General features: G+C 36.5%; 1 protein-coding gene across 1 annotated transcript; it reads right to left on the bottom strand.

Annotated features, from left to right (window-relative positions):
- Positions 1-5975: 5975 nt before the first annotated feature.
- On the bottom strand, positions 5976-16744 carry LOC144432648 (rhamnose-binding lectin-like). Its single transcript, XM_078120913.1, has 9 exons — positions 16620-16744; positions 16062-16135; positions 13837-13884; positions 12548-12844; positions 11494-11790; positions 10479-10775; positions 8408-8698; positions 6832-6884; positions 5976-6321 (listed from the first exon to the last, which is right to left on the bottom strand). The coding sequence occupies exons 2-8, from the start codon at positions 16120-16122 to the stop codon at positions 6871-6873; spliced, it is 1305 nt and encodes a 434-aa protein (XP_077977039.1). The 5' UTR covers positions 16123-16135; positions 16620-16744; the 3' UTR covers positions 5976-6321; positions 6832-6870.
- Positions 16745-20570: the final 3826 nt, after the last annotated feature.

Raw genomic sequence — 20570 nt, 5'->3', positions numbered from 1 at the left:
AGTAGATGATTTTAGATATTATTGAAGAGATGCATATAGAGGAAGATTTAAACTACATCAGTCGAATCATTATGTAATGTAACTAAATTTTGTTTAAAAAAACAATCGGGAGTAAAATTGAATATTTATTATAAAACTCAGCTTGTACCCCTTTAAGACTCTTAGGTTTAGATGATTACATTTTCAGTTATTTTTCTTTGTATCAAAGATCAAAATACGGAATATATTACTTTTCAAATAAAGTTTGGTCATAGAACTATTCTTTCATTGTTTCTGATGGCAATGTGTATTTTATAGCATATTCCAGCCAGAGCAATTATGCAGTAACAAAGGTGGTTTTTTTTTAAAAAACGTGTGAAAGTAGAAAGTGTCGGGGGGGGGGGGGGGGGGGGGGGATTAATTTCCCAGAAAATCAAAGGTCTTCAATTCTCTCCAAATTTGACCAAATGAAAGTGTATTCCTGGTCCTTTTGAAATAATAAACGCTATTAGTGGGGGTTCACTATCTTGTTGTCAAGGAAATCACCAATCTTTTATTTTCCCCTAATTTTAAGACAGTTGGCGGCCATATTGAATTCGGCAGCCATATTGGATTCTAAAATGGCTGAATTTTGATCTCATTTTGACCTCTATTTCAAAAATTTGCATGGTGACCCCTGATTTTTTTTATTGATTTTCATTGAGGATAGGTTGGAGTTTTCTTGAACAAAAGTACCAGGAAAAATTTATATAAAGTGTATTTTCGAGGCGCATTCTACATTAATGTGTCATAGAATCCGTTGAACTTACACACACCGTAAAGATTATTACTAACTTTTTTTTATGCCGAAATATTTTATGTACTGTATTTCAACTTGAGATTGACATTTACTTTCTGTTATTTTGTATATAAAGGAAATGAATATTATGATGTGATATGTCTATTCTAGTGTACATATTACTTATTTTGCGATTTTTTGTGGATTTATTTGCAAAATTTGTGCATACATTGGTTATCTGTAATGCAAAGACTATTGATGTAATAAAATTTATCTTTAGAAAGGATATTAAAAAATGTAAGTTTATTTTATTTGTGAGTACTAAGATTTTAACCAATGCCGGGAATACACGACATAATTTGATAAGCTCAGTGATGAGAGCTTTCCGCTGCAAACTGTCTGTCTTGTTCACTCCATGATAGATGGCGCTGTTTATGATCATGTGACACGGGAGAATGCTCCAGGAGATCATGGGGAGAAAGTATCATCCCTCAATCTCTGTTCAGGTCGTTAGGGCAGCAATTGATATCGATGTAAATGGCCTCCTTGATACCATGTTTCTGCCAGTTAGACTCTATCTAGGACCTTAACGTCATTCTAATCAACTGTATGCTGTCCTTTCTCTTAGATATGTTTTTTTTGATGCTGCCGATGGATTGGCATGCACCCGTAAGCTTTCTGCAACAATATACAGAAACATAGTAATTTGTAATACATGTATACACACACCTGTATATACATGTGTAGGTATACAAATAAATGTACATAAATATACTTTCTAAAAAAAAAATAAGATATATTAAGTTTGTTTTTGCATGACTATTATATATATATATATATATATATATATATATATATATATATATATATATATATATATATATATATATATATATATATATATATATATATATATAATTTTCCCTTCCTGGAAAATGACTCATAAAAAGCATCGTTTACAAAGCAACAGTTATCATTTTAAAGACTTTTTCTTTTTGAGATAATGGAAAAAGTAGAAGTATTGAAATTACAACTCTGGAACAAAATAATTCCTTCAGTTCTGTGCTCCTTACATGAAACTAACATTATTTCACAAGCTTCCCGTACACCACGACGATAACTTCGTGCCCACGGATTATACTATCTAGATATGAAATGATATGATTACAGATTCTCTTTCACAAAACTAATTCGATTAAAATTGAGACATGCGGAATCTTCCTTATCATACTACGACATCATACTTTTAATACCATTGTGCTCCCTTGGAAAATAAAAAAAAAAACACAATAAGAATGTAATTGCAAGATATTTTTTGCCTTTTGTTGTCTAATTATTAAAGTACCAATGTAAAGTTTTTTTACATTTATTTTTAACGTTTAAACGCACAAAGAGAATGAAACCAATAAACTATTTATGTTTGATCTTGCGAATACAACGTACATTTAATGATTCATTCGTTTGTATTTCACCATATCAGACTACTAGACCTATTTGTTTTGTTTTGTTTTGTTTTGTTTTTTCGGGGGGGGGGGGTATGGAGAAGGGGTAATGTAAAGATTGAGATTGAGATTGAGTTTTAGTGTATTTGTGTCTACCTACGTCATCCAACGGTTTAGAGAACCTTCGTGATATAGCAGCTAGGATCAGATGTATCGCTTTGATGAAGGGAGCCTCTCTGCTTCGTTGAACACTTGTAGGTCATGGCCAAATGCAACCTGTGACAATACATAAAACAATCTTACACCCCATGCAGTCCCATGCAGTCATAAGCTCTTTATTACTGCAAATACTCAGATCCAGGTAATTAATTATAAATGCATGTTGACGTGTATGTGCTTTACAATAGTATCCCCCGAGGGGTGGGGCTCCTTGTAAAATGATTCGGGGTGGGGGTTCCTCTAACACCTCCAAACACAACTATTCCCACAATACAAACACAGAATGACACCCTTTTTATGTTGAAATAGTTTGAATAAAACAACAAATCGTAATCAACCAACCAATCAATCAATCAATCAATCAATAATCAGTCAGTCAGTCAGTCAGTCAGTCAGTCAGTCAGTCAATCAATCAATCAATCAATCAATCAGTGAATTGATAAAGCGCCAGTTTCCACTACGATGTAGAATTCGGAGGCGCTGTACAATTAGTATGCTCTGGAGAATAGATATGTCTTTAATTAAGTTCTTTGAACTTCGGATAGGTTAACTTAGCTGTTGGTTTTTGTCGTGTTTCGAATGACACTGCATTCCATAGACGGGGTGCAGCACGTGAGAATGCACGCCCGCCATACGACAACAGTTTGTACTTGGGTTCGTACGTAAACAAGAAACATTTGGCAGATGATCGTCCAATCGTCTTCGGTGAAATACCATTCACGTCTGGTAATATCCAGAGCTCCGTGCATGGGACAACGGTGTTTACCGTCTTCTCACCAAAAGAAGACCAGTGACTGGTGCATTGCACCTATAGAAAACTAATATTTTGTAACTAAGAACTTCGAAATACATGTTTGATAATTGTTGATAGTCAGGTTTAATATTGACTTTAACCACTCTGTTAACATCTCTGCACAGACGTATACTGTGCGTACAGTACCAAGTATCTCATGGCCCCAGATTTTGTACTATAAATTAACATACATAGTATCACCGCAAACCATACAATTCTAGCCTAAATATTTCGAAGACACTGGACCTCTTCATCAGCGACTCTCCATTTCTGTCAAACGAATAAAGTTCTGTCAAACAGCAGTTAGCTCATCACCTCGAACTATGAACGGTTCGCGATGACAGAATCTTACCATACGTAGAATAGAACGCGTACGTTAATGGCATTTTATCAACTCTCATTACAGCTGACCCAGCAATGGGATACTGTTGACACTCGTCTGACTTCTCTTTCCAATTGTCCGAATTCTGTCCCAACCCTTCCAGCATCGACAACCACTGTTTCAAGTTGTCAGGTGGACTATGTTATAAATCAATTACAGAACTGTATTACGGTGGGTAAACAGACTGTGTCATAAAAATTTCCCAGTATTAAATACAATATCCCATTTTCAATGCAGTTGTCATCATCAACTTTGTGATAACTTTCATGCGTGTCCTTCATCTTACGATTGTGTAATATTTGTGTCATAATTGTATTTTCTGTGCGAGACACATAATTATGCCCGGTCCCAACAAATCCTTGAAATGTAAGTTAGATGCCATTGTAGTAATTCTAGTTATCCTGAGAACGTGGCAATTAACACGATTTCCTTTAAAACACAAAGGCTAACACAATTGAAAGTCAAAGTCATGTGCACTTGAAGAGAATGCATAAAATAATCATACCGTTTGGATGTAGGTTACAGTGACTTTGATACGTCTCTCCGTGTACTAGTACAATCAGCTGATTTAAGTCAGGTATGTGTGGGGTTTGATAAGTCTACGAGTATGACGTATTCATCAAGTCCGTTTAAAGATTCAGTAGAGATCTTTTTAATATTTCGTCCTCATTTTGTTTCTTCACAGACAGTAATAAGATTGACAGGTTTATATGAAATTACTAGCAAAACAAAAAAGTCACTTTAACTCTTACACTAACTTTTTAAACAGTTATGCATTTTTATGTGACATTCAAGTTTTTGCGGTTTTCTTTTACTCTTTGCATTATTCCTGTCAAGAGGCTGATGATGTGTCACTGTGTTACAAAGCTGCTGTACGTTCTCTCACTATTGATTATCCAAGGTTGTATTTGATTGTAAACACTGAATATCACTGTTAATTAAACAATGTAGACTAGGGAATCTTGTGTATGGATGCATATAATACCATTTGACCATATAATATAGAACTACTGTAAGTCAATGTTGACTGTAAATGAAATGTAGTCAGATTGTTTCTGGCAACTCTTTGATACTATTTTAAAGTATTAAAGATATCAAAGTAGTTATAAGTCACATAATTATATAGGCAATTTCAACATGTATCCCTTTAAAGTGGCATGCGCACAAGGTGAGTTTATAAGTTTTTTACTCAAGTGGAAATCCTTAAATAAAACCTCATTCCAGTATTATGTTAATGGTGATGCATGTCACCTTCTAGAACATCGTATAAGATCTGGCATTGTTAGAACAGTTGATTGCATACTAGGAATTTCCTGAACACTTTTTTATACGTATCATAAATGACGTCATCGGATCGTTTATGAGTTATATCTCAATACAAGGTTTGAGTTCAGTCAATTGCAAATAGTGGTTAAGTGTGCTTCAGTAGGTATAATAATGCGATTACCTTTTAAATTTTAAGTCATCATTACCAGGAAGATAAAGTAGATAGACAGAGAGCTAGAGACAGACAGACAGACAGACAGACAGACAGACAGACACAGACAGACAGACAGACAGACAGACAGACAGACAGACACATTTTTGTATCTTGGCATCTTTATAACCCATGACTCATAGTTTTAGAATTATTGAATACTAAGCGCTTATTGCTATAAATGTTCATCTTTGCCTAGATAAAGTATGATAGCGATACTCAGATTAAAATTTTGTATTTAATCGAACATCTCGCTTTTTACAATTTTATGAATTGGATTGTTTCTTATATAGTGATTCATTAATAAACTGAGAATAATTATTTATATGCGGTTTCCTTTGTCTATTTTCTATTACTTTTGTTTGTCTTACTCTAAATGTTAGCGGTGACAGTGGTGGGGATGGGGGTGGGGGTGGGGGTGGGTTGGAAATGAACGCAAAGAAGACATTTGACAGCATGTACACTAGTAGCACATCACAGCTTTGCGCCAAACAAGCTTAAGCGCCCCCTTTCAGTGAGACGTTTTTTTTATGAATATTAGTACTACTGCAAGGGAAATGACGATTTTAATCATGTCGATAACTACAATGATGATTTTGAGGTGATGAATATAACGAGCAACAAGGCAGAATGAGTAAACAAAATAAATTAAAACAACTTTCGCGTGTGCGATCCGACCAATTCTTCACAGAAAACACAAAAGTGAAGTCTTCAAACTTTTTAATGAATTTAGTTATCAATTACATACTAGTTTATACCGTTATAAAGCCAAGTAAAAGAGCACGTTGGGTGTGACAGTTCCCTCAAAAGCCTTCGGTGCACGAATACTCAAACATTGCTGAAGCCGTTGTGACGGCGGATTGATTGTCCATACACACGTATAGTCATTACAATAGCATACGAAATGTTACTCGCAAAGCTTTATTTGGCCAAAATGAAAGATTTACATTGACACAAATCACCCCGGCACAATTTACCGCACTTTGTATTTGAGAGAATAATCTAACCTTGACCTATCATTTTTGTTTTCATTCGAAGACTGAAATGGTTTATTTTTTGCTACTTTACTGCGTCTAGTATACTACATAACAGCCTTACTCTTCACGTAGCAATGAATTGCTAACAAATACTCGGAACTCATTTCATGCAAGTTATTGGTATGAATATAACATTTCACTGTAATTACGCCATTATTAGCTTCTTTTGGGCATGCGTATAGTTACTGAATATATTAGCTGGGTTATACTCCATCTGTAAAGATATAGACGAGTTATACGATTACAATCTCAAAAAGACTTTGGAGATCGTTTCTCTGTCTCTACGAAACTTCACATTCGAAAAGAAATATTCGAAAAATATATTTCATGTGTGATGCTAAAGTAGATATCAGCGCAAACATAAGCTTATAGCTTATATGTTATCTTATTTCACACGGTGATACAAAAAAACGCCAACCCATTCAACACTTTACTTTATCCTTTGGCGTACGTTCCCTTTTACAATCACGTGACCACGTCTGTTGTGTTCGCAGCCTCAAAGTTTAAATATTATCATTTTTCCGAACATTAACCCCGCCCCATCCCCGGTCAGGGTACCTATCCCAAAGGAAAATGATATCGTAGAAACTGTACATAAAATGCACCTTTTACATGTTGTAAGTAAGATTAAATCATAATCTTAAGGAAAGCCAAAAAAATATCCCATCTTTCTTTCATTTTTTTTAAATTTAAAAACCACACGAATAAATTAAAGACAGCTCACCATGGAAGACACCCAATTCGTCAAGTCTATTCGTCACCACTAGTACGAAACACCTACAATAAAATTAATAATATGCCAGTTTAACACTTCCCCCACATCTCTCAAAGTGCTTTACGAGGCAAATAGATCCGAGTAAACTCATCACAAGATTCATAGCTCGAGCAGCGGCCATGTAGCGGCTTAATGACTAGTACGCATGTGCGTCGTATATACTATGCGATTCTATGCGACAGCTCGATAGCTCTTTGCGATAAAAAAAAATGGTGGTTCACCCAAGAATGCATTGCGGCGCAGTGACTACGCATGCGCCTTCCATATACTATTACTATGTGCATTTTCCACGCGATACGTCATATCGGCGACATAACATCGCCATGCATTGCAATATTGTAACAGTAGGCCTGTTAGCACGATTATCGTAACATTGTAATGAGTATCGAGGCATCACTGTACCCCTAGAAATTGTTACACTATTTGAAAGTTTGACATACAGTGTACGTGATACGGACCGTACCACTGATGACATAGCGCAGTTGAATTCCCGGGTTGTTGAAGTACAGTTTTGACATTTATACTGTCGATAATTTTTTTACATGTTCTAAAAAGAATAACTACTTTCCTATGTTTGTTGGTACAGTAACATTCCTAAATCATCGAGTTGAATTGAGAAATCGCGTTGTTCAGCAACATGTAAAACAAAACATTTGCGACACAAGTGTTGAATGTATTCAGTTATTCATAGCCCGTAATTTCGTTATGTATTAAAATTGACGTTTTTCTTTGGAAAAAATCCACTTTAGGTGACTTTTAAATATATTCAGATCAAACCTTATAATATTGAGAGACGTGTTTTATTTTCTAAATTTTGTTTTTACCGGATATGCCTGAATTAGACTGACGAATCTTGCCACTCAAATATTACACGATTAATGCTACAGCTGGAAGAAACTACTACTTAGGGGTAGAACCGAAGTCTCTCTGTTCATCTCAGAGTGGAAACGGAGGTGTACACGACTGATGAGTCGATTTCAATGTGCAGGAATAAAACATGACAAAAGTTACACTTGATCAATGTATTGCTCAAAGAAATGTAGTTTGAAAGATTGTGATGAATTGGTTGATTTAATGTTGGTAGGGATAAGCTTGATGGGACCTACAATGTAAATTCATATTTTAGCACCTAAACAAATGCACAAATGAGTGAACATGATAGTCAAGTTTTTGATGGAGGTAAAGTCTACTATCACATTATTGACTCATAGTACTAAAATAATAAGACAGTGAAGCAGAGATTAAGAGAAATATATAGAAAAACAAATTGATATTTTCAATGTTTAAAGTTGCTAATGACTTTTCCATTTGGCCATAGACCAACGTTGGTGGAGGGTCTATGATTTCGCTGATTGAAAATGAACAATATTAATCCAATGACTATGATGTTTTTTGAAGCCAACAACTGCATAGAGTGTTGACTTTCTTTAAAATGTTTTGTGACATATTGTGAGAGCCACTGTTAATTACTTCTCGTCCATGTAAGAGAATTAGATGTCATTCAATAAAATAAATTTTGACTCACAATAATATTCGACTTCCAAGTATTTGAATGTTCCAACACACGGATCACCAAAGACACTGTTGCTAGCTCTGACACTACAAGACTCTTCACCCTCGCATGCTTCAGTAACAACATCCACACTGGTCTCAGCCCTACATTCTAGATCTTTAATGGATCTGTGTGGGCACGTCTCTCCGTCGTCGGTTCTCCCGTAGTTTGCCGATACAACGTGAATAATTTTACCATGAGAGCACTGCAAGTTAAGTCGGTTATGTTCACAAACCAGGCGGGAATGGACAAAAGTCGTGCTACCTGTGAAAATAATGGACCATACCTGAACGTCAGACTTGGCTCTTTTTTCCTTGTGAAAATCAATGTAAGATCGAAATGAGTAGATTCCAGTCATGTGAGTATTTTCTACTCTTGCCTTGGAATGGCGAGAGTAAATACCCCCCCCCCCCATGGATTCTAGGCTAATGAGACGATGAATCATTCTCACTTCTGATATACAATATTGGTAAACAGCAATCAGCTACTACCTTGAACCACATTTACAAAGTCGGTCCAGGTGTCATGACATTCTAGTAAATTCCGTTTATAATGTATATCAGTAATGTCCTGAGAGTTCTTATCGTTGATCATGGTTTTACTCTCTACAATATTTCAAACACAATATAGTAGGGCAAATTAAAAAAGACATCAGTATTAGATTTGAACGTGACATATTTAGTAAACTTACAATAACGTGTAACATCAAGATATTTGAAAGTTCCGACACAGGGATCTCCGAATACACCGTTGCCGGACGATATAAATTGTTAGTAATGTGACGGAAATGCATAAATTATGTCAGTCTGTTCATTTCAGCAGAAAAACTCGTGGCAGAAAGACGTATATTTGTATTTATGTCAGATGAAGACATTCAGACAAGTGTGAGGGGACGTGTTCCTGGGAACACTAGAAGAAATACAACTTGGTGTATACATGTATGGCAGGATTAGGCCTTCACAAGAAATCTGAGCGAGATAGGAGACAATTATACCAAACCTCGAAGAGTTATCAAAGTTGTCGTCGGAGGACTTATGTCCATTTCTGGTAAACTTTGTTATGGAGGCGAGGAAATGCAATGGTAAGCCCTACCCACCGAATTCGATCGATCAATCTGTTTTTGGCTGGAATACAGAGGAAACTACGGGAAGACTATAATAGGCCTAATATTAATTTGTTAGAGAGCAACTCTGCAAGAGTAGACGCAAAGAGGAAGGAGCTTTTGCGACAAGGACATGGTGCATTCATCAAACAAGTCCACCCTATAACTCATGAATAAGAAAAGAAGCTATTGGAATATGTATGGAGACTCCAAGCGGACTTTCTCATGCAGTGTTTTTCTATATGTGCAAAGTCAACTGATGCACAACCTATTCGTTTCAATTGTAAGCCAATCGGTCGTAACACGCTTGACAGATATGTACCTTGTATTATGGCAGTAGCAGGAATTGACGGAATTTACACCAACCATTCACTGAAGGTAACACTTGCCACAACTTTGTATGAGAAATGTATAGATGAACACTGATATTTAGAACGCAATAGTCATCGATCGACAGCAGTACAGTATTATAAGAGAACTTCGTCCGTGCAAAACAAAGATGTAAGTAAATAAGTTAGTTGATTCACAGAGAATGACTTCGTCACAACAGAAATGTACTAAAGACGTTCCCTATAAGTTCAGTGCACAGTACAGGGCAAGAAAACGCTCGCATTGGGTAATGAGAGGGAAATCCCAACGACATCGCCGCAGAAACGTTTCAATGCAAATAAAAACTTGTTTCAGGCCTTGCAAATTAAATTTTGGCAGTCATGTGTCCCGTTCAACAGAAGAAGACGATACTTATGACATGGTAAGAGAACACGTTGAAGTCACAGAAACACCAAGACCACCACCAAGGTATCAACAGGACAGTTGCTGCCCTAGATTATACACTCAGCTCACATGAAACAAAGCAGCATATTATCACCTATGATAGCGCTGTCGAGAAAATGTGATCTAGAACGTTTTTATTATACATTTAAAATAACCAAAAGTACTCACAATAATATTCGACTTCCAAGTATTTGAATGTTCCAACACACGGATCACCAAAGACACTGTTGCTAGCTCTGACACTACAAGACTCTTCACCCTCGCATGCTTCAGTAACAACATCCACACTGGTCTCAGCGCTACATTCTAGATCTTTAATGGATCTGTGTGGGCACGTCTCTCCGTCGTCGGTTCTCCCGTAGTTTGCCGATACAACGTGAATATTTTTACCATGAGAGCACTGCAAGTTAAGTCGGTTATGTTCACAAACCAGTTGGGAATGGACAACAGTCGACGTCGTCCTACCTGTGAAAATAATGGACCATACCTGAATGTCAGACTTCTCTCTTTTTTCCTTGTGAAAATCAATGTAATGAGAACGAAATGAGTAGATTCCAGTTGTGTAGGGATTTCTACTCTTGCCTTTCAATGACGAGAGTAAACTTTACACCAACCATTCACTGACGGTAACACTTGCCACAACATTATATGAAAAAGATATAAATGAACAATGTATTATGGCACGCACTGGTCATCGATCGACAGCAGTACGCGTATTATTAGAGAACGTCGTCCGTGCAAAACAAAGATGTAAGTAAGCTAGTTGATTCCCCGAGAATGACTTCGTCACAACAGAAATGTACTAAAGACGTTCCCTATAAGTTCAGTGCACAGTACAGGGCAAGAAAGCGCTCGCATTGGGCAATGAGATGGAATCCCAATGTCACCGCCGCAGAAACGTTTCAATGCAAATAAAAACTTGTTTCAGGCCTTGCAAATTAAATTTTGGCAGTCATGTGTCCCGTTCAACAGAATACGACACTTATGACACGGTAAGAGAACATCTGTAAATCACAGAAACATCAAGACCACCACGAAGATATCAACTGGATAGTTGTTGCCCAAGAGTATACACTCGGCTCACATGAAACAAAGCAGCATATTATCACCTATGATAGCGCTGTCGAGAAAATGTGATCTAGAACGTTTTTATTACACATTTAAAATAACCAAAAGTACTCACAATAATATTTGACTTCCAAGTATTTGAATGTTCCAACACACGGATCACCAAAGACACTGTTGCTAGCTCTGACACTACAAGACTCTTCACCCTCGCATGCTTCAGTAACAACATCGACACTGGTCTCAGCGCTACATTCTAGATCTTTAATGGATCTGTGTGGGCACGTCTCTCCGTCGTCGGTTCTCCCGTAGTTTGCCGATACAACGTGAATATTTTTACCATGAGAGCACTGCAAGTTAAGTCGGTTATGTTCACAAACCAGTTGGGTATGGACAACAGTCGACGTCGTCCTACCTGTGAAAATAATGAACCATACCTGAATGTCACACTTGGCTCTTTTTTCCTTGTGAAAATCAATGTAATGAGAACGAAATGAGTAGATTCCAGTTGTGTAGGGATTTCTACTCTTGCCTTTCAATGACGATAGTAAATTTTACACCAACCATTCACTGACGGTAACACTAGCCACAACATTATATGAAAAAGATGTAAATGAACAATGTATTATGGCACGCACTGGTCATCGATCGACAGCAGTACGGTATTATAAGAGAACGTCGTCCGTGCAAAACAAAGATGTAAGTAAGCTAGTTGATTCCCCGAGAATGACTTCGTCACAACAGATATGTACTAAAGACGTTCCCTATAAGTTCAGTGCACAGTACAGGGCAAGAAAGCGCTCGCATTGGGCAATGAGATGGATTCCCAATGACACCGCCGCAGAAACGTTTCAATGCAAATAAAAACTTGTTTCATGCCTTGCAAATTAAATTTTGGCAGTCATGTGTCCCGTTCAACAGAAGAAGACGATACTTATGACACGGTAAAAGAACATCTGTAAATTAAAGAAACATCAAGACCACCACAAAGGTATCAACACGGACAGCTGCTGCCCAAGAGTACACAGTCGGTTCACGTCACGGTTAGTGGTCTGAGGTTCACACAAACAAAGCAGCATATTATCACCTATGCATTGCTAGCGCTGTCGTGAGAATGTGATCTAGAACGTTAACGTTTTCATTACACATTTAAAATAACCAAAAGTACTCACAATAATATTCGACTTCCAAGTATTTGAATGTTCCAACACACGGATCACCAAAGACACTGTTGCTAGCTCTGACACTACAAGACTCTTCACCCTCGCATGCTTCAGTAACAACATCCACACTGGTCTCAGCGCTACATTCTAGATCTTTAATGGATCTGTGTGGGCACGTCTCTCCGTCGTCGGTTCTCCCGTAGTTTGCCGATACAACGTGAATAATTGTACCATGAGAGCAGTGCAAGTTAAGTTGGTTATGTTCACAAACCAGTTGGGTATGGACAACAGTCGACGTCGTCCTACCTGTGAAAATAATGGACCATACCTGAACGTCAGACTTGGCTCTTTTTTCCTTGTGAAAATCAATGTAATAAGATCGAAATGAGTCGAATCCAGTCGTGTGAGTATTTTCTACTCTTGCCTTGGAATGACCAGACTTCAGAGGCTCCAAAATAGCAGCCAGGATAATCCTTCAGTGTGGGCCTACATGTTGGACACACTCTTTTCCTATGTTAGAGAGTTTAAATTGGTTGTCATGTTATGAGCGTTTTGCTTTTTAGAAGGTGTGCGTTTATTTTAAAGTTCTTCATAAATTAACACCTCTGTATCGTACTAAATATGTCAAGAGGTTAAGTTGGATGAAGTACATAACTATTCCACTAGACAAAGATCCAATCTCAATACGCATGTGTCGAGAATTAGCAGTAATTCCGGCAAGAGAACCTTTAAATACTCTTGGAGCTGTTTTATGGAACAGTCTACCAACACATATTAAGCAGTGCAAAACAATTCATACTTTTAGAAATACATACATAAATCATATTATGTCAGAGAGGATGACTTCCAGTATGGTGTAACTGGATGGCGGTGTAAATTTATCTATTGATATTGTTGCTTTTTCATCTTGTCTTTGTTAAACGTTGCTTTTGCATTGTTTGTAATCTCTTTTTGTGTGGTATGTAATGTTTTTTTGTGTGTGTGGTAACAGGGCCCAGGTGGAAATCAGCTTCTGTTGTTTCTTGGCTACCCTGTTCTTAAATAAATTTTACTATTACTACTACTACTGATAAACTCAGATAAGACATGATTGATGTCAGGTAGGAAATAGAAAAAAGAACAGTGAAAGCTCTTAGTGGCTATGCCCTTATTTGTCACTCTAAACCGGGCTGTAACCTTTATCTGTATGTATGTATGTATGTATGTATGTATGTATGTATGTATGTATGTATGTATGTATGCATGCATTGTAATTATCATAACTGTCAACTCATTCAACGTTGTGGAATGATACTCACGTGATGCTTTTGGCACACCCAGGTCCTCGCTGTCATTTGTCGCATCGGCTACAATTATAAAAATACCGCTAATGGCGTTGTAGCACAACTGTACAGTTTTTAAAAATGTTTATCCATATGCTCGTCCATGCTAACAATAGGTGTTCATTTGCTGAATGACTACCCAGTTGCCTATCCAACCATGTTGCTATCTTTGCGATATACGTGACTATTTGGCTGTTGCAATGGGCGTGGTCTTGTTGCTAGGCATATTTGCATACATTTAAAATGTTTATTCATTTGTCTATTAATCCTCTTATCTTCGCAATATATGTGATCATTTGGCTATTGCTATGGGCGTGGTCTTGTTGCTAGGCACATTTGAATACGTTTTTTGAATGTTTATTCATTTGTCTTTCAATTCCTGTTGTTATCTTTGCAAAATACGTGATTATTTGGCTGTTGCTATGGGCGTGGTCTTGTTGCTAGGCAAATATTCATACATTTTTTGAATGTTTATTCAATTCTTTTAATCCCTGTTGTTATCTTCGCAATATATGTGATCATTTGGCTGTTGCTATGGGCGTGGTCTTGTTGCTAGGCATATTTGCATACATGTTTTGAATGTTTACTCACTTGCCTACCAGATGATGTTGTTATTTGACCAAAATATACTGCCATTTGGTTGTTGCTAAGGTATGGTCATGGTTGCTAGGGCCAATTTTGTCAAAATGTTTTGAATAAAAAATCTGCAGAATAACACTTTCAGAAACATCTCACCAAGTTTCAGACTCATTGACCAAGTACTTTTTGAGATATAAGTTTTTGACCAAAAATGAAAATTTTTACACCTAATCTGCATATCACTCATGGAATATTTCTTCGTCCATACATCCCTAGATGCATTCCAATTAAATTTCAGCCTAATCTGCTCAGTGGTTTTGGAATTATAGATTTTTGACCAAAGAGACACATTTTAGCCCTAATTTGCATATCACTGATGGGGCCATCATATCATGAACAATTCTTAGTAAAAACACCCTGAAGAATGTTTCACCCAAATTTCAGCCCAATCTGCCCAGTAGTTTTTGAGTTTAAGTTTTTTGACCAAAAATCACATTTTTTGACCAAAATCACAAACCGGTGGTAAGATCATTTTAATTTGAACAATTTCCCAACTAGACACCCAAGTTAATGAACCCACCAAATATCATGGCAATCGGTTCAGCGGTTTTTTACTTTAAGTTGTTTACAGACAGACAGACAGACAGACAGACAGACAGACAGACAGACAGACTCTGGGTGATCCCTATAGCACTACTGAACCTCAGTTCAGTTGTGCTAAAAAAATTAATTAAACTTTGACTTCTGAATATTTCATACAAAGAAAACGTTTGAGGATTGTTTTGAGGATGCAAATCTTTGCTAAACATTATTCCAAAAAAACAAACATGTTAATATGATTACTGAAGTAGATGATAACGAGGCATTGTGAACGCGGAAATGATGTAAATACTGAGGCAATCTTCGAAAAAGGGAAAAACAGGGTTTGTACTCTGAAATTGTATCTTTTTCAGTAGATTAAATTATTTTATCTTTTTTATGCAAAACTTCCATTGCTAGCTGTACTAGCAAACTTTTCGTGTATATGTTTGTTTCAAAATTTACTATCAAGTAAGAACTGTATCCATAGGTTTCAACATTATAGGCATACCACAAAGGTATCTTTGATCCCTTGATACATTGGTCAATTTTGTCGTTTCAGTCATGTGACATGTACTTACAATGTGTAACCTTTTTTGTGATATTACTGTCTCTATTCAAATTGTGTAGCTATAGTTTGTTTCCCAGACCAAATTGTCCATTTGAAATGAATTAAGTTAATTGAATTGAATTAGTGAACTGAAATAGTGTAAATGGTAAAATGTCATCGCTTGTCATAATTTGGTAAATATCAGCTCGTTAGAAATGTCTCGCATTTCTACATTTCAAGTCTCGGGAAAATGTCCACCCTACTAGGAAATACATATTTCACTGGTATCTAACACTGCAACATAATTCACGTGTTTTACCAGGATATGAAAACTATCAACGGGTTGAATTACATTCTGAGAGTCGAAGCCTCTTGTAATTAACATTCAATACGAACAGAAAACAAAGTGTATATGGGGTATTAATTGTAATCAATACATACATACATACATACATACATACATACATACATACATACATACATACATACATACCAGAGTGGTCTGCGAAAGCTGACAAGGTCAACAGCAGCAGAGTTATCAGGAAAACGCTCATGGTACTTCTATTCCTGTAAAAAAGTTTTCAAACATAGCTACTATGTGAACCCAATCAACTTTTTACGTTTACATGTCGAACTTCTACCAAAATGACATATTGTTAAAAGAACTTAAGAAATATCGATGTAGTGATGAAGTACCTTTGTAATTCATTATACGGCCACAGTACAAGTTTCTTTGGATTCTGTCTGAGTATTGAGTCGTTTCCTGTTATCTTAAAAGATATAATATCATACGAATCCTGCTGCTACAAATGTATCAATCTCTGTGGTCAAAACGTTGTTATCTTTAGCCAGTAGACAAGGAAAATAACAATCTAAGAAACATTACACGCCTCTATGCTTTAAAGCTCAAAGGTAAGTTTGTGACCCATACATTTCTGAAGTCAGAGTCACAATTAAGATAAATTCTCACTGTACAATAACCGAGCGGTTGAACCGAATACTCTATGCAATTAGAAAAAAAGGCCGAAGAAAAGCAACGAATTCTGCTTACCTATGAGTTGTTCTTCGTTCTGGTAACCACCTGATGAAGACTCCAAAACGTGTGGTTTTAAAGTCAGAAACGTTCACAATATATAGCAATCTCACCCGACTTCTAATTGGTATGTCATCACTTGATGACGATATTGATGTCAATTTATGATTAAATGGATTGATATATTATGCAATACAAACATTGGAAGTTAGAAAAGTTGACATGTGTTTGTATAAAACTCAGTATAAAGATTGACGATTTCCATATGTGGTGTCCCATTACTAATAAGAATAGTGTCCGATTTGACCTTTAAACAATGAATGTCGCAGATAATGAGGAGCAATTAATCTTATGAAATGGCCACAAGTTATCAGATTGTCGGTGGATAACCTCAGACTTGTAGATCAGTCCTTATTTCCGCTTATTAGGGTTACACCATTTCATGTCTGGGATGGGGTGGGGATTAATCGGGTAAAAATTGTTGCAGGCGAAAAGTGAGGGAAAAATTGCTTATCAACTCAAGACAGAAGAAAATGCCTCCAGTGTATGAGCTAAAAAAAATTGGAATTGCGGAAACTAGCTATAAATGTCAAATTTCCAGGTACATAGTGTTTCTGGCGTTCGGTGGCTGAGTACTTAAACTTTTACAACTTATTGTCATATTAACTGTTGGCAATGCGGAAACAATGCAAATCACTACGATCAGGTCAAATTACTGAGTATATATATAATGACCTGACTCAGTACCTTCAAGTTGAATACAACAACATTTCATTATGATACATTATTTTGAATGGTATAACATGCAACGTTAACATTATACTTGGAGATTATTTCTTGATGATAGTTTTCGTAAATTTCAAATTTGATCAGGAAAGGGTATTGTTATCACCTTGACAGGTTAAAAGAGAACCAGTTAGCACTCTTTTGGTCCTTTAGAAAATAGCACCAGAAGGAATTCTTTTAGTCATTGAACATAGAGTCTGAAACATCTCGAAGGGCGGGAAGGGGAACCTCTCTCCCAAACCCACCCACGTTTGATTCCCAATACTTCAATTTTTACAGCCTACTTTCAAATTTTACCTTCTTTTTTTGAAATATGCTACACCCATCAATTTCACGAATAAAAAGTTATGTATGTATGTATGTATGTATGTATGTATGTATGTATGTACATGTATGTATGTATGTATGTATGTATGTCAAATGGTTTACCCCTTGCTAGTATGTAACCACTTGTAAGCTCTAATAGCAAGTGGTTACATTCAAGCGGATCAACGACGATCTTCCCGTCTAAGATAACCTAACAGAAAGCCAAGAACTTGTCTAAGTCTTCAAACAAAGTGTAAACAAATGTGTATATCTTATGTTTACTGTTTTTAATGTTCTTGTTAGTTTTCTTTCTTGTGTATGCCATTTGTTGTATTTGGAGGGTTGCTCTTATATAGGTGCTTGCCACCTGTGCGACCTTTTCCCCCCTGACTTATTGTCGAAAATAAATAAATAAATAAATAAATAAATAAATAAATAAATAAATAAGTAAATAAGTAAAATAAAAGTCTGCTAAATAAATTTGATGAGTTTGAAGCTGTAGTAAATGAACTACACCCTGATATTATTGGAGTGACTGAATCCTGGGCCACAAAGGATCATACACTGAACTGCTGAACTAAATCTCCAAGGATACAACGTGTTAAGAAAGGATAGGATTGGAAGGAGAGGTGGTGATGTAATGCTGTATGTAAAAGACTGATTTGTAATCAACCACAGAGGAGACCTGTCAAAAAGTGGTTTTGAAGACAGTGTATGGTGTGAGTTAAAATGTAACCATAGAGACAATTTAATAATTGGTGTCTGTTATAGAAGTCCAAGCTCTGACAAAAACAATTGTGATGAACTTAATAGGCTACTGTCCAAAGTAAGCAGTGAACGTATACTATGTATGGGAGATTTTAACTGCCCGTCCATAAATTGGGATCGACTGACAGCACAATCAATTGAAAGCCAGGCATTTCTGGATACAATTCAGGATTGGTTTCTCAGTCAACATGTGTCCTTGCCAACTCGGGGAGAATCAATCCTCGACTTTGTATTGACCTCTGAACCTAACATGGCGGAAGGAAGAAGTGGAAGTAAGAGATCATTTCAGAAAATTAATAATGATCATGCAATCATACTGTGGAAAGTAATTGTCAAGATATCCATTCCGAAAAACAATTTGAAAACGCCGAACTACAATAGAGCAGATTATACAGCAATGAAGAATTCACTAACAACAAATAGACTGGGACACAACATTCACGGACTGTAACACAGAACAATGTTGGAACAGTTTTCACTCTATATTACATGAAACAGTTAACAAGTTCACACCACTACAACATAGGAAAAGAAGAAGACAGCCAATGTGGCTAAATAAAAAGGTGTTAAAGCATATCACAAGAAAAACTAACATGCATGGGAGAAATATACCTGTACTAAAGACTATAATGATTTCCAAGCACATAAACAATCCCAAGTATTAGTGAATAGAGAAGTTCGTCGTGCTAAACGCCAGTTTGAAAAGAAGTTAAGTGAAAACATAAAAAAGGATTTAAAGAGTTTCTACGCATATGTACGAAGAAAGTAAAAAACAAAGGACTCCTTTGGTCCATTGAAGGACCAAACAGGACATATTATAGAATCGGACTTAGAGGCAGCAGAGTCACTAAATGCATATTTTAGTTCAGTCTTTACCCAGGAAGATAGGGACAGTTTTACACAACCAGAACTTCTTCTAGATGATCAGGACGATTGGTTATCACACTTTGACATATCTACAGAGGAAGTATACAACCAACTCATCAAATTGAATTCAAGCAAAACTCCAGGTCCTGATAACACACACCCCAGAGTACTGAAAGAGCTAGCCAAAGAACTAGCAACACCCGTCACTTTTACTTTCAATTTGTCATTAAAAGAAGGAAGTATTCCAAAAGTATGGAGACAAGCAAATGTAACTCCAATTTACAAAAAAGGACCAAAATACCATGCTGGCAACTACAGGCCAGTAAGTCTCACATGTATTCTGTGTAAAGTACTAGAAACATTGATAAGAAATGCTATGGTAGAACACTTAGAGAACCACTCACTCATCAGAAATAGTCAGTATGGGTTCACCAAAGGCAAATCATGTGTGTCAAATATGCTGGTGTTCTTTGAACTTGGAACAAAATCAGTGGATGAAGGAAACCCAATAGACATAGCATACCTTGACTTTAGTAAGGCTTTTGATAAGGTTCCTCATGCAAGACTAGTTTCAAAAAGCTACAAGCACATGGAGTAACCAGGAAGATCAGTGTTTGGATTCAGAACTGGTTAACCGACAGATCACAACGTACAGTACTAAATGGAAATGCATCTAAGTGGTCAGCCGTCACCAGTGGTGTACCCCAAGGATCTGTGCTAGGACCCATTTTATTTTTAATTTACATTAATGACATTGATGACATAGTACAGTCTTACATACTGAAATTTGCAGATGATACCAAGCTGTGTTCAACTGTTAATTCACAGGCGGATTGTGACAATTTTCAAGATGATTTGAACAGATTGTCTACATGGACTGAAGACTGGCAAATGTCTTTTAAGGTGGTCAAATGAAAGATTATGTACATTGGTTCATCAAACCAGTCACACAAGTACACCATGAATTATAAACCATTGAATTCAGTAACTGAAGAAAAGGATTTGGTGTATTGATTCACAACTCATTGAAAACCAGTCATCATCAGCTGCAGCTAATGCAAACAGAACTCTGGGTATCATCAAACGGAACATTTCACACAAATCAAAATTCGTCATCATGAAGCTGTTCAACTCTTTAGTATGAAAGCCGATACGGCTCACATTTTCCATTGCAATTTTTTTTACATACATACATACATACATACATACATACATACATACATACATACATACATACATACA

Source organism: Glandiceps talaboti, chromosome 3, assembly GCF_964340395.1.
Source record: "Glandiceps talaboti chromosome 3, keGlaTala1.1, whole genome shotgun sequence".
Lineage (NCBI taxonomy): Eukaryota > Metazoa > Hemichordata > Enteropneusta > Spengelidae > Glandiceps > Glandiceps talaboti.
This window is presented reverse-complemented; position numbering and strand designations above follow the sequence as displayed.